The 15,665-nt window shown below is 45.4% G+C and overlaps 1 protein-coding gene across 1 annotated transcript in view; it reads left to right on the top strand.

Annotated features, from left to right (window-relative positions):
* SEL1L3 (SEL1L family member 3) overlaps window positions 1-15,665 on the top strand; it is a 73,406-nt gene that overhangs the window by 19,623 nt on the left and 38,118 nt on the right. Inside the window, 9 exon segments of the mRNA XM_048508709.1 lie at window positions 1,650-1,895; window positions 2,950-2,956; window positions 3,510-3,689; window positions 4,683-4,802; window positions 6,588-6,728; window positions 8,366-8,428; window positions 10,880-11,056; window positions 12,847-12,974; window positions 14,799-14,882. Coding sequence (XP_048364666.1) covers window positions 1,650-1,895; window positions 2,950-2,956; window positions 3,510-3,689; window positions 4,683-4,802; window positions 6,588-6,728; window positions 8,366-8,428; window positions 10,880-11,056; window positions 12,847-12,974; window positions 14,799-14,882 — 1,146 coding nt within the window.

Raw genomic sequence — 15,665 nt, 5'->3', positions numbered from 1 at the left:
TTGGAGTTGTACCCCACCTTTCTCTCCAGTAAGGAGAGGGGCTTACAAGCTCCTTTCCTTCCTCTCTCTCCCCACAATAGACACCTTGTGAGGTAAACAGGGCTGAGGGGAGTTCTGAATGAACTATGACTAGCCCAAGGTAAGCTAAGCAGGCTTCATGTGGAAGAGCCGGGAAATAAACCCAGTTAACCAGATCATAGACCTCTGCTCACATGGAGGAGTGGGGAACCAAGTTCTCCAGATTATGGCCCACTGCTCTCAACCACCATACCAGACTGGCTCTGGCCCTTCAGAATTTTTCTCTGCCATTCTCACAGAAATTTGGAGCCCACCTGAATGTGTGCTCAGGACAGCAGGTTATGTATGGCTAGAAACGGCCAGCCTCCAGGTAGGGATGGAGATCTCTTGTAAGTACTTCTCTGGACTACATGTATCACCCATTATTTATTTGTTTGTTTTGTTTTGTTTGTTTTTTGTTTATAAGTATTATTTAAAACATTTATTGTACTTCTCCTGGGGAAAATGAAGCTGCTTTGGAAGGTGGCCTGCATGGCATTATACCCCATCGAGGTCCCCCCTCTCCCTAAAACCCACTCACCCGGGCTCCCACTCTCAGATCTCCGAGGGTTTCCAATGCACAGAATGTGGAATGCACAGAGACTCCTTATCTATAATTGTTGGGTTTGTTAAGCTTGATCATTAGCAGAGTGCTGAATAAAGAGACCCACGAGGCAGTTGCTGTGATTATATAAAAAGTTTACTTACTAATAAGGGAAATAAAACAAAGAACAACTGGAATAAAACAAAGGCAACTTTCTATTGTAGCACTAACTTGGTTACATTGCCTAGGACCATGTGAGCCCACATGTGGTGCCTATGTAACAAGGCAGAGATTCACCTCTTAAGGTGAATCTTGTTGTAGCATCTTAGAAATGTGCTCAACTGTGTGGAGACAAAGGAAACATAGGGCAATTTAGCACATGAGTAAAATAGGTTAGACCCAGTTCCCTGAGAAGGGTACCAACCTGGGTCCCTAAGCCATTGTTGTTCCCCACTGCAACCAGATTGATCCCAGCTCAGAGGGCGGGATCATCCAGTGCCTCTTAAGCTGCTCCGTTCCAAGTGGCTACTGTTCTCTGACCATGGTCCGTCTATCCCCACGCATGTTATAAAAAAAACTGCCACAGGAATGGAGAGGAGGCCGAAGGTGGCGTTTTACGGTCAGCCAGCTGTACACATGCCCGAAACACTCAGCTGTGATTGGCTGAATGGGGGACTCCTGGCACCAGAGATTCCGCACTTTACTGGAATCGAACTGAGTTCGAGCATGGTTCCCTGAAGAAGTAGTAGTTCCCAACTGGAGTCGGAAATTTGGCCGTTACAGTGAGTTTGTCTTGAACACTTAGGCTGAATGCTAGCTCGAACTTAGGTGGATATGGCAAGTAGAATGCGACCATAGAATAACTTTATAACCTCTGATTTCGAGTGACTGGTCCCCACATAAGCAATACCCGAGATTAGCTAACCAATAGTTTGATCAGTGGGCTGGTCATAAAACTCTGACCTCAGTAACTAATTAGCAGGCACATTGTTAACCCCATAATGTCTAAATTGTGACAGACACTTGCAAATCCCAACAATAATCCAAGACTTAATTGTACTTTATGTTTTGCATTCATAGTTTCTGAAAACCAGAGGGATGCAATATTAGAAATCGGACACAGGATATTTGAGAAGGCTGCTCAAAATCTATCTAGGGCTGATGGCTTACATTATATCAACTCCTCTGTCATGTCGCTGATGGATTCCAGTTGCCTGGATTATCACAGGACTTCCTATGTCCTTTCTGTTATCTTTGAAATTGGACTGGGTTTGCAATGTCGAGCCCAACCCAGGTAAGAAGTGGAATGTCTCTGATTGGGAAATACCAAACAGAGGAGATTCGGGGGAGGAAGGTATAAAAGTGGAATTTATAAATAGAAATAAAAAAATAAATTTATTTAGAGAGCATTGCCAGTGTCGTTGTACCTCATTAACCAAACCCTCGTTTGTACGATTGAGACAATTTTATAGAGAGATGAAATTTATTCACACCAGAATGGGTCATGGAAGGTTAGCAGCTTAAGGGTCTTAAAGAATCCCATAGATTTTTGTTCAGTGCCTTCCCTAAAACACCTTATTGAAGGTAAAGGCAAGACTCTGCCATGTTGCCCTGTTCTAAAGTCTCCAAATAGCTGCTTTGAGACTAACTTTTCTGTCATGATTTTGTGGGCAAGCTTGCTTTTCAATATATTACTAGATTTGATGTGTTCAGATAGAGAAAAAAATAGGTTTTAGGTCAGTGATGGCGAAGCTATGGTACGGGTGCCAGAGGTGGCACTCAGAGCCCTCTCTGTGGGCACGCACAAACAGAGTTCATCATGTGGTGGTGGGGGGGAAATCCCCCCCACACACACACACACATCTAGGCGGGCCTGGGCCACTGGGCTCAATTATTAGCATTAAACCTAAGACCTAGTTTTGGGGAAGCAGTGTAGGTAACCCTGTTAAGCGCTGTTAAACCCCACTGATTTTCATGCAAAGAACTAAAGTGTGATCCTTTACCTGGGAATAAGCTCGCAGGCAATGTGGCTTGCATTGCTGGCAATGTGGCTTGCTTCTGAGTAAACCCTCCTAGGGTCGTGATTTACCCGTCCAAAGAGTTGCATGGTTGCTTCAAAGCAAAGCCACCTTCTACCACCAAGCCTACTCCCGAGTAATACACGCCTCAGAGCCAACCGTTTTCTCTATACTAAAACCTCAGTATTCAGGTTAAATTGCCGTGTTGGCACTTTGCGATAAATAAGTGGGTTTGGGGTTGCAGTTTGGGCACTTTCGATTATAAAAAAGGTTAATACATCACTGTTTTAGGTAATATGTCATAAGTATTGTCTATTTTTCATGGTTTAGATCAGGGGTAGGGAACCTGCGGCTCTCCAGATGTTCAGGAACTACAATTCCCATCAGCCCCTACCAGCATGGCCAATTGGCCATGCTGGTAGGCTTGATGAGTATAGTTCCCTGAACATCTGGAAAACACAGTTCTGAATTTAATTAACCCGAGAGTTAATAGATATCAAAGTTTTTAGCAGTTTCCTCAAGGTGCCTGTACTAATTTTGGACTTTGTTTTACCTTTCTAATAAACTTTAAAAAAAAAGAATGTATGTATAAAGTGGGTAGCCTTATCGTCTGTCAGAGTCCAGTAGCACCTTAAAGACAGGCAAAATTTTCCAGGGTATCTGTGAGTCAAAGCTGTTTTCGTCAGAAAGCGGAGAAAGTGAGCTTTGACTGAGGAAAGCTTATTCTCGAACAATTTTGTTATCTGAGGCACAACAGGATTCAAATAACAAATGATAATTTCTAACATCTGCTGCAGTTTATGGAACCTGACCAGTCATGGGCAATATGGTCATTATTAACCTTTATTGCTGTGGTTAACCTCACATTTCCATTGCTTCATTTTTATTAGGGGCTGCTGTACAGTCTGATTGCTGCACAAGGAGGCGATAGGCTGGCTTTGATCAGCCTTGGATATAAGCACTATCAAGGCATTAACGGTTATCCACGCGATCTGGAACTGTCATACGCTTACTATAGTGACGTTGCTGCGAAGACACCTCGTGATCATCAGCATTTAGAAGGAGACCAAGTAAAAGAAATAAGCAATTTCCAGATTTATTTCCCCCATCTAACCAATTGTCCCTCTAAGGCTTCCTTACTGCTGCGCAGAAGCTTGCTTTCACTGAGCGGAACCAAGCCACCAGCAAGAGACCCCTCTGCCAGGCGGCCGCCCAACCTGCACGGCACCAATATGATGCCTGCACATCCACATAGCTTACAGGGAATGGTGCATCTATTTTAATGCAGCAACATTTTATTTATTAATAGAGTTGATACATTTATTTACTGTCTTTCGGTCATTGCATTCAATTCATTGTGATTTCCAATTCAGAATAATCGTCTACAACAGCGATTCTCAACCAGGGTTCCGTGGTACCCTGGGGTGCCATGAGCAAGTCCCAGGGGTACCGTGGCAACGCTACTGGCCCCCCTCACTTTTGTGGTGTCTCCCGCCGGCACCAGCAAGGATATGGAGCTGGCCCAGGGGGCAGGGCCTGCCGCAAGGTCTGCAGCCACTTCTCACCCACCCCCACCGCGTGCTTCCTTTCACCTGGGAAGGGAAGGGGGGGGGGGAGGATGGCAGGGGTACCGTGAGATATGAAGAGTGAGGTCAAGGGTACCGTGACGTCCAAAAGGTTGGAAAACACTGGTCTACAATGTAATTCACACCATGCAAAATGAGAAAGGGACAGGAAGAGAAAACAAGAGACTCCTAGGTTCTCTTCCATACCTGTTCTAAATGGGACAGATTGGATGGGGACAGATCTAAGAGGACAGGAGCCCCACAACAGTTGGTCCCAGGACAATTAGTGTTATCAGGCAATACCAGAAGTTGATCCTGTAGCAATGGCTGTTCAAAGAATATCCTCTTCCCCTGAGCTTTAAGTCTCCTGGACTGGCTTAGAACTGACCCACGAGTGTTATTAAAATGTAGCAATACCAAGCGTTAGAACAGAACACCCCAGTTTTCAGAGATGTGAATAAGAGCTTTAGATTTTTTTCCCCATTTCTTTTGCTCTAGGCCTTTGTAGAAGTAATAAGGCTTGAGGATGACAACTTGCTGAAAGCACAGACCAAAGAGAACGGAGACCTTTTTATGTGGCTGAAATATGAAGCGACAAGAGGAAACGCTGCTGCCCAGGTAGATTAGCTTTGGGAGGCGGGCAAATTCAGCAAACCCAGACCCCCGGGAGCAACACTGCCAGTCCAGAAGAAAGGCGGCAGGGGGGCAATGTGAGCGAGCGGTTTGGTTCAGACGGGTTCATGTCAGCCCTTCTGTTGGGAAGGTCTGCAGTGCCATTCTACGATAAAATTCACTTAATCTGAGCCCAGTGAAATGAATTGGCATAAGCTGGGGTAACTCTGTGAATAAAGGTAATAGCTGTGATCCTGGGCTTTTCCCCACTTACCATATGCAGCGTGCTACTCTCCCCAAGTAGCGCAGGGTACCGCGGCATTCCCCACTACAGGGGCGACGACAATGCAGCCGCCCCGACGCTGCCGCTCTTGCGCCCCCTCAGCGTGCGTCATTCCTGACACTCCTCAAAATGGCGCCTTTTGATGGGGAAGCCCAGGAGCGCGCCAGAGATGACGCGCGCTGAGAGTAGCGCGCAGCAAAGGGTGGTTGAGGTAAGTGGGGAAACGACCCCTGACAAAAATTGAATGTGCAACCTGAAAAAGTCCCTGAGGATGGGTGACTGTTCCTATTGAAATGCCCAGCATGGAAGCACGAGACTGAAATATAGAAGGATTCCTGTTCTAGGAGTCAGACGGTCAGTCAGTTTTATTGTAGATGACCACTGGCCTGTACAATTTCCCACCCAAGAATACGTCAAATTTATATACAAACTTAAATGCTTAAAATTGGCCTGAAACTACAGCGATAACAAATACCTTAAAACATTGCAATACATTTTAAACATTCCAATCTTTAAATCCATCTAAAACTTACTACACGATATTGCATGTTTTAAGCCTTGCTTCCTTTCAGCATGTTTAGCCCTTATCTTTGTAGCAAAGTATGCAGCATTGTAGGTAATTAAAAGATCTAAATCAGATAGGAATGTAACCAGTTTTTCTACATCTGTTAGACTTCCACTCTTAGGCCCCTTCCGCACACACAAAATAATGTGTTTTCAAACCACTTTCACAACTGTTTGCAAGTGGATTTTGCTATTCTGCACAGCTTCAAAGAGCACTGAAAGCAGTTTGAAAGTGCATTATTCTGCATGTGCGGAATGAGCCCGAGACTCTGTTCTAGGAGGGTGGTTTATAAATTGGCCTGGACCAGGGGTCTGCAACCTGCGGCTCCGGAGCCACATGCGGTTCTTTCAGCCTTATACTTCAGCTCCGCATGGCCTGGAGGTCGGAGGGTACCGTGGGCGTGCCCCTCTAGGAAAGGTGAGTGGAGGGGCCAAACTGGAGGTGGCTCCGTGCGGAGCCGCCTCTCCGGCTCAGTAGATTTTCGGGGCTGTGGAAAATGGGTCCAAATGGCTCTTTGGGTGGTAGCTGACCCCTGGCCTGGACTGTCACACCAGGCCCAGCTGTAGGTATCTCACTGTCTTTCTGGATTACCTATCAGCAAAATCCTATGTAGGATTGTTCCAGTCTAAGTCCACTGAAATCAATAGACTGTAGGAGCTCTGCATAAGATTGTACAATAAATCATCTTTCTCAACCACGTGAGAGTTTATGAAAATATGCATTGAAAAAGAAGAAGAGTTTGGATTTATATCCCTCCTTTTTCTCCTGCAGGAGACTCAAAGGGGCTTACAATCTCCTTTCCCTTCCCCCCACAACAAACACCGTGTGAGGTGGTTTGGGCTGAGAGAGCTCCGAAGAACTGTGACTAGCCCAAGGTCACCCAGTTGGCATGTGTTGGAGTCAGTCATATTTCATACTTATTCTTGTTTTTGTCTTGTTAAAGCAACGGCTGGGGCAGATGCTGTTTTGGGGCCAGCAAGGAGTAGAAAAAAATCCCGAAGCTGCTGTTGAGTGGTATGCAAAAGGTGCCTTGGAAACCGAAGACCCCGTATCGCTCTATGATTTTTCCATCGTGCTGTTCAAGGTAAGATGGGATTTGAACACTCCCATCCTAAGCAGAGCCATGCCTTTCTAACTGCACTGAAGTCAATGAATTTAGAAGACAGTAACTCTGCTTAGGATGGTGCTGTAAACATTTATACAAAGAACGTTCTTTTCAGTGGTTGGAAAGATTGTTTCAAAACTCAACAAATATTTCAGGGTACAGTAAAGGGGTGCCATGTTTTTTTCTCCCAATCGTTGGTGATCCTGACAAATTTCACATGAAAATGGTGACACAAAATTTGTCAGGTTTGTTGAATAAATATCTTACGGTATCTATACAAAAGTCAAACCATATTGGCAAAGACTCGCTTTTAATTTATTTGTTTGTTTATTTGTTACATTTACACCCCACCATATCTCTATGACTCGAGGTGGCTTACAATAAAAACAATCCAAAAATACAATAAATATACTATAAATATAAACATTTTAAAAAGCATGAATACATAAATTTAAAAAGCAGTACATAAACTTGTGAGCAGAGGGGGTAGGCCACACTGATGCAAGCACATTGTATCATGTAAAAGGGGCCGTATTGATCAGCTGGCATTGGTGACAACTCACTTTTTAAAGAGCTGCACAGGGAAAGGGAGTAAGCTATGCTAACGCAAGCGTATAATGTAAAAGGGGTCCACTGACCACTGCCATTACAATTAAGGCAAGGCATAGTGGCGTCAACTAGGATGTATATATCTATAAACCTTTATTAGGCATAGAATCCATATAACAGCCAACATTGTCCAAACAAGTATCCCACACATGAGAACCATCGCAGGTAATCATTTCAAAGTTTCTATAAGGAACCTAACTACAAAAGTTAAAATCTCGGAGGCGGAATTGTTTAGTAGAAACGTAATCTTCCCCATAGTAGAGTGTTCATTAAAGATTACAGGACAAAGAGCAAAAAGTCTGGTCCTAGATCCCTCGTATTGGGGCAGTCGAGCAATATAGGTTCCATAGTTTGAATCGCTGTGATACGAGGACATTTCCGCTCTTGCAGGTCGATTTTTCGGAACCTTCTTTGTAGCAAAGAGCAAGGGAAGGAGTTACATCGAGCCCTAGTGATTATCCATCTATGCTTGGGCTCCTGAAGTAAACTCAAATAATCTGCCATGCGATTGATTTTAAATTTGATATTAAAAAAGAGGGGGGAGCAATTGCTTCTCGCCTTGTCCTGCAGAACTTGAAACTCTTGATCTATCAACTAGGATGTTTGTGTTTTCCTACTCCCAAAGAGAAAGTTTGCATGCTTGCAGTTATAGGCAAATATCCGGGGGGGAGGGGGGGGGACAGGCTTCCAACTAGTTGTCACTCATCCACACAGAAAGAAGGGTCTGGGTTTTTTTGCACAGGATGTTGTACAACTAAATCAACAACCCCGAATGCAGAACTGTGTGAAACAACCTGTTTTTTAAAGCAGTAGCGAGCAGGGCAGTGTTTGGAATGGGGAACAAAGTATTCTTCTGCTGGGCACCATTATGGAAATCCTGTGGGGGTGGGAATTCCGTATTTTCATTTACGAACAAATAGCCCAAATAGGCAATTTTGTTTTTTTCGTGTGACAGCAAGAACTGATAGTTTTGCGTAACTCTGGTATGGATTTTCCTTGTTGTTCAGGGTCAAGGAGTGCAAAAAAACCGAAGGCTTGCTGTACATCTGATGAGAAAAGCTGCTTCAAAGGTAATTTACATCAGTTTATGTAGTGGATTTTCCACTGGCCCCATCCAGTGCTCTGTCTCTTCATCTCATCTATAAACGTTCTTTGGAAACTCTGCTTGGAAATTTTCAAAAGTCGATCTTTTTAACACCATCTTGATGGTGTAACTTGAGCCTGAAAAACAGTGATTCCTTTTAAGCTGCTCACAGATTAATGTTTTTGTGCTCCAACTGTGTTTTAAATGTTGGGCTTTAAATAAGGTGACCAGATTGTCACCTTTGTAAACCGGGACGGGCGGGCGGGCAAGCGGGCAGCCAGTTGCGCACGCACGCGCATGCGTGCGCAGCCTCAGGAGCGCACTACCTTCTGGGGCGCTCCCATTTCCCACCCTGTGACACGGCGGGAAAACGGGGAGCGCCCCAGAAGGTAGTGCGGCAGCCTTCCAAAAATCGGGACGGTTCAAAAAACCCGCGGGACAAATTGTTTTAAGGCGGGACTGTCCCGCCAAAAGCGGGACGTCTGGTTACCATAGCTTTAAATAACAAATGTAAGATTTTGTGCTTTTGGTGTGTTTTATTTTGTAATCCCCTTCAAGCACGTTCTCTGTAGAAGCAGCATAATTTTTTTCTTGATAAATAATAAACAATTGATTCCCTCTCCCAGTGGCATTTTTAAAGCCTTTTAAGCATATTTCCCTTCACAAAGAAGGTTTGCTAATATTATACAGCATATGAGGCATCAGCACATTATGCATCAAGCCCTTTCTGCAGGGCTCCCAGCCCCATAGTTCCTCTGCAGTGGGGTCTGTTCTCATTTCATAAGAACATAAGAACGAGCCAGCAGGATCAGACCAGAGTCCATCTAGTCCAGCACTCTGCTACTCGCAGTGGCCCACCAGGTGCCTTTGGGAGCTCACGTGCAGGATGTGAAAGTAATGGCCTTCTGCTGCTGCTGCTGCTCCCGAGCACCTGGTCTGCTAAGGCATTTGCAACCTCCGATCAAGGAGGATCGAGATTGGTAGCCATAGATCGACTTCTCCTCCATAAATCTGTCCAAGCCCCTTTTAAAGCTATCCAGGTTAGTTATTTCCCTGTTTAAATGCGAGGAGCGGCCCCACTTTGTGCCCTATGGCTCTCGATCACCTCCTCCCCACATTACCCAAAAGGGAAGATCAAGGGAAAGATCAAGGAAAGATCGATATTACCTTTTAAAAGTAATATTGATATTGCTTATATTGACATGATGGTCGGCTTTTCTTTGGGGACTTTTCTATTTTAAGGGGAAAATCTGCCACTGATCCCCTGAAACTGCAAAAGCCATGAAAGCTTAGATGGGGTGAAAATATATCACAGAGGGGGGCAGATAGTGTCCGCTAATATTGTGGACCCAGACAAGGTAAGATGTCGCTCACGCCCTTACTGTCCTATACTAAGAATACTTTCCAATATTTCCCCATTGAGTAGGCCTCACTTGGATTCAAAGTAGACCTGTTTAGGATTACTGTTGGCTACTCTGTTTTGTCAGGAAGGGTGACACTGTCCAGAGTTGCCAGTTCCAGGCTGGGGAAAAAGACTTTGGGGGCGGAGCCTGGGGAGGGTGGGGCCTTCTATGAGGTATAATCAGTGGTGGGATCCAAAAATTTTAATAACAGGTTCCGATGGTGGTGGGATTCAAACAGTGGTGCCGCCGCACACACGCACCTCCAGTCCCTATTGGGCAGGGAGGTTGCTTTAGTAACCCCTTCTCGGCATTCAGAAAAAATTAGTAACCACTTCTAGAGAAGTGGTGAGAACTGGTTGGATCCCACCTCTGGGTATAATGCCATACAGTCCACTTTCCAAAGCGACCATTTTCTCCATGTGAACTGACCTCTGTCCCCCAGAGATGTTGTAATCCCAGAAGATCTCCAGTCGCCACCTGGAGGTTGGCAAGCTTAGCCGTTGTCCCAGATACTGTTGCATATCAAACACGCTCAAACTAGGATGTCATATCAACATATCAAACTAGGATGTCAGGGTGTGGTCTTTTCCCTTGCTTGTTTTCCATACTTGACAACTGTTTGCCAACGGGGAGCATTTGTGTGACTCTATAGGGCAGGGGTCTTCAAACTATGGCCCTCCAGATGTTCATGGACTACAATTCCCATCAGCCCCTGCCAGCATGGCCAAGTGGTAGGGCTCATGGGAATTGTAGTCTATGAACATCTGGAGGGCCATAGTTTGAAGACCCCTGCTATAGGGTATTGTATCATGTTCTTTTCCGACATGTTCATAAAAGTTCTTTAGCACTCAGCCAGAACTGTGGGAAGACCTAGAATTTTATTGGGGGGGGGGAGGGGCACCACAATGCTCACTGGGGAAAGCCCAGACTGGATTAAGTACCATTTCTTGGTCATCAGTAAGGTCCTGTAAAGACAGGTAGGGACATGAATTCTTGAAAGAGATCCACCATATTCTTGTTCATTTTACTTACAGGGTCTACCTCAGGCAATGAATGGCCTGGGCTGGTATTATCATAACTTTAGGAGAGACTATGTGAAAGCTACCAAATATTGGTTAAAAGCTGAAGCCATGGGCAGTCCTGATGCCTCCTACAATCTTGGAGTCCTCTATTTAGACGGGATTCATCCAGAAACGACTGGTAGAAATCATGTGAGTGCAAGTATTTGGTACTGTGGTTTATTAGAGTTCTCTATCAAAGCTGTCTTGGAAGGATGTTTCCAATCCCCACTTATGGGTTTAAGGTCGTTTTCCCACTTACCATCTGCTGCGTGCTACTCTCCCCAAGTAGCGCGGGGTCCCCCGGTACTCCCCACTACAGGGGCGGCGACAACGCAGCCGCCCTGACGCTGCCTCTCTCGCGCCCCCTCAGCGCACGTCATTCCTGGCGCTCCTCAAAACAGCGCCTTTTGATGACCCTGCGCTCGTGGGGAAGCCCGGGAGAGCGCCAGAAATGACACGCGCTGAGAGTAGCGCGCAGCAAAGGTTGGTCATGGTAAGTGGGGAAACGACCTAAGATATCAACCATGTTGAGAAGTAGAAGTAGTTGAGGTAACTGGGCTTCAGGGCCTTGGCAAGGCCTTATGTTGTGCGGCCAGCCAGTAAAGAGTTGAGGCTGCAGCTTGGAGACAGGCAAAAGCTTTTTCAAAGAAGAGTTTATATCCCATTTTGGCTTCCTGTAAGGGGTTATCAAAGCAGCTTTCAAACTCCTTCCCTTCCTCTCCCCACAACAGGCACCTTGTGAGGTAGGTGGGGCTGAGAGAACTGTGACTAACCCAAGGTCACCTAGCAGGCTTCACGTATAGGAGTGGGGAACAAGTCCAGTTCACCAGATAAGAGTCTGCCACTCATGTGGAGGAGTGGGGAATCAAACCCAGTTCTCAACATTAGAGTCCACCACTCTCAACCGCTGCAGCATGCTGGCTCTCTGAAGGAAGTTCGAATCATATGTACTCATGTGATTTTCACTGAGCAGGTGTTTCATATTTTTTTTTAAAAAAAATTGCAACTAGAGGCGAGCAGAAATGGAACATGCTGTGGAATACGATGCCTCTCTCAAACCAGTGTCTGCTCTCTTAAAAACTGTTCTTACCGGTAATAACTTTTTGCACGGTCAAAATGCCCCGGATCTTACATGTCACCGGGCTTTTCCCCGTTTCTGATTCTTCCGGCTGCCCTGTTCTTTCCGGGAGTCAAGGCAGGGCTGGGGCATTATGCCCCAGCTGTTTCCACATGAGCCCAGGGCTTTCCCATTTGCACTGGAGGCTCATGGATTCAGTTATATTTTTCCTAGCTGAATTCTCAAGTATGTGATAGGGAGATGGTGGTATCGTTTGATGTATCGAATTTGTAGCTTAATCCCCTTGGCTAGAACACAGAGGTGTAGCTGGGCCAAACTGCGCCCGGTGCGCAGTGTGTTTCCCCCCCATGACTCCCCGGGGCGCCCCCTGCAGCACTCCCCCTGCCCCCCCCTTCCCACACTTACCTTAGTTCCTTTTCTTTTTCTAGTACTTTTTCAGGCTGAAAAATGCGGTTTCTTCACAGTTCAGGTTAAAAACTGCCTGAGGAACTATACTTCCCAGGAGACCTTATGAGCCCTAAGGTCTTCTGGGAACTATAGCTCCTCAGGCAGTTTTTAGCCTGAACTGTAAATAGGCCGCTTTTTTCAGCCTGAAAAAGTACTAGAAAAAGAAAAGGAACTAAGGTAAATGTGGGAAGGGGGGCGGGGGGCGGGCGCAAGGAAAAGGGGGAGGAACTGGGGGCGATTTTCCACCCCAGGCGTGCGCCCGGTGCACAACGCACACACACCCCGTCCCCTTGCCGCTCTGCCACTGCTAGAACATTTTTAAAGTATGGGGGTGGGGTTGTGTCTGATGAATTAAAACCAGGTGAAAAATTGACTAGAAACAATGACCTTTCCTACCCTTTTCTTTCTTTTGCAGACTGCTGCTGCTGATTATTTCCTTAAAGCTGCAGAAGGTGGCCACATGGAAGGAACGCTGCGATGCTCTCTGTATTATATGACAGGAAATTTACTGGCCTTTCCCAGGGACCCTGAAAAGGCAGTAATGTAAATAATCATTCAGAAACTATCAAAAGGCGGGGGAGATCTCATTTCATTGGAGCTAAATCTGAACTCACAACTAGTGTAATTAGAAAACAACTTGTGTTTTCTCCCGGATATGCATAATCTAACCCGGGGAACCCCAACGTGGTACCCATGGTGCCACGGGGATGGCCAACACCTTTCCTGGTGCCCACCGAGTGTTTTTGGAAGGTGGGCGGGATCAAATGGGGCCTTTTCCCAGCAAGGTTGCTGATTTGCCTCTGGAAATTTGATTGGTTGTGCATTTTTTTTTTTAAAAGTTGATTTGGCAGCCACCACATCACAAGGATCTTCAGAGTGTAAGTAGAGGTAAACTGGCTGGCTTCACCAACTATGCAGCCATTTTGTGTCTGACTCCACCTCCTTTGGCAGCCATTTTGTGATGGTGCCCACCATGCTGTGTCCGAAATCCAGAGGTACCTATAGGCTGAAAAGGGTTGAAGACCTCTAATCGACACAGAGCCCTTTTTGAATCTTGGGGACCTCCCTCGACTGCAAGCTTTTTCTTTTGTTCATTGTTCATTAGACTTGTCATTTATTGTGTGTTCTCCACAGGGACTGACCGGCAGCCATAAGCCAGTTGCCAGTCCCCATGGAGAAGATGTTCTCTGATTTCCCCTGCTTCCCCTGTCATACAATAGCAGCTTCTTGTGGCCTCCTTCAGGTTGTGTGGAGCAGCCAACTCCAGTGTTCTCTGGACTACATAGCACAGAGAAGGGCTGCCCACTCCCTTTTTCACTCTATGAGTGGCACTCACTGCTTCAATGTAAATTCAACCTAAAGAAAAAAACACTTTGTGTACCAATCTTCCGAAATATTATTTAGTCTTATATCATATGGTAATCAGAGGTGGGATCCAGCAGGTTCTCACAGGTTCCCGAGAGTAGGTTACGAATTATTTGTGTGTGCCGAGAGGGGGTTACTGATTGGTGATTTTGCCACGTGATTTTTGCCTTAGTTACGCCCCTCCTCTCAGCAGTAGTGCGCAGAACTGGAAGCAGTCTAGCAGGAGGTGCACCGGCGTGCATGGCAACCTGCGCCTGAGTGCATTCGTTTCCTGCCCAAGGACCGGCGCAGCGGCTGCGTCCTTGCCACAGCCCCGCCCAGGAATGCCCCGCCCCTGGAGTGCCCGGCCACGCTCCCATCGTGCCCCGCCCCACCCCATTGGCACTACGCCACAGTTTGAATCCCACCACCATGAGAACCTGTTACTAAAATTTCTGGATCATACAACTAAAATTTCTGGATCATACAACGAATTACAAGATAGTGCATATGTTTTTTACACTGTGAGCAATTCAAAATACTTTAAATGATTCCAATAGTTCCTGTTAAGTCCAATTACAAAAATGTGATCCGTAAACAGAAACCTTTCTCGATTTGCTAACAGAAATCTTCTGGTTGCTTTTCACTTGTTTTTCCTCAGATCTTCCCAAACTTGGCAATAGTGAATCATATTCTTAAAGTTGCCAGTATACATCTTTGTCTTAACAAGCACCCAATTAATGTCAATATTTTGGTCGATTGGTACATACAGTGGTTTTTCTTTAGATTTTATTTGTGTGCCGGCCCCTTTTTGTTCTTGATAAGTGTAAATTCAGGCAGCTGGTGGTAATAGCTGAACGGGGAAAGCAGCGAGCAAGAGAGAGAGGGAGAGCATACAAGTGGGCAGGGGACCTGAGATTCCTTCTATAGCTTGTTCCTTAGAGCAGGACTGTGAATAGGTATTTACAAGCCAAAAACATGCCTGCAAACCTTTCATTTTAAAAGTATAACTTTCATTTGCAGCTGGGCAAAATATGTGGCAGAAAAGAATGGCTATTTGGGCCATGTCATCCGAAAAGCCCTCAACGCTTATCTGGATTTGTCATGGTAGGTTCCTGTTTTCCTGGAAAATATTGTTTTTTTCCCCATGTATGTTGGCTGCTGCTGGACCGATAGGGAGGAAGAACAACGGGCCTTCCTTACGCACTTAACGGTCAAATATGACGGGGCAGAAGGGATGGGTGATCAGATTCTTCCGCATTTTTCTTTTTACATGTCAAAGCAGTTATACTGGACTGCCATTTTGTGAACAGGGAAGATATGCAAAGGCAGCAGTGTTTAACGCCTTCCTCCTTTTATGTTTGTTAGCTAGCTAGCTAGCTAGCTAGCTAGCTAGCTAGCTAGTTAGTTAGTTAGTTAGTTAGTTAGTTAGTTAGTTAGTTAGTTAGTTAGTTAGTTAGTTAGTTAGTTAGTTAACTTTCTTATAAAGCCCACCCCAAAGGACTCTGGGTGGTTAACAACGTAAAAAATCAACAAGCTAAAACCCAGTACAAATGTAAAATCACTTAAAATTAATAAATTAACAAATACAGTACAAACATTTAGATGGCAAGATGGCAATCCTGTTTGTGTCACGAGGGTAGACATGACGGTAGTTGCATCAGATTAGGCATAATTCGCCCCCCCAGTTGGAATATAGGGGATGGCAATTCACCGACTTTTCCATTTCGGTAATCGAAGTCATGGTCCCCATGCTGCTTTAAAGTCTCCCTGTGGGGAAAAATGACCGCTGTGAGTCTGGTGTAACCTGGCAATCCTGGCAATTCAGATCCCCCCAATAATAATAATAATAATAATAATAATAATAATAATAATAATAATAATAATAAT

The sequence above is a fragment of the Sphaerodactylus townsendi genome, linkage group LG10, assembly GCF_021028975.2.
Source record: "Sphaerodactylus townsendi isolate TG3544 linkage group LG10, MPM_Stown_v2.3, whole genome shotgun sequence".
In the NCBI taxonomy this organism is placed as follows: Eukaryota; Metazoa; Chordata; class Lepidosauria; order Squamata; family Sphaerodactylidae; genus Sphaerodactylus; species Sphaerodactylus townsendi.
This window is presented reverse-complemented; position numbering and strand designations above follow the sequence as displayed.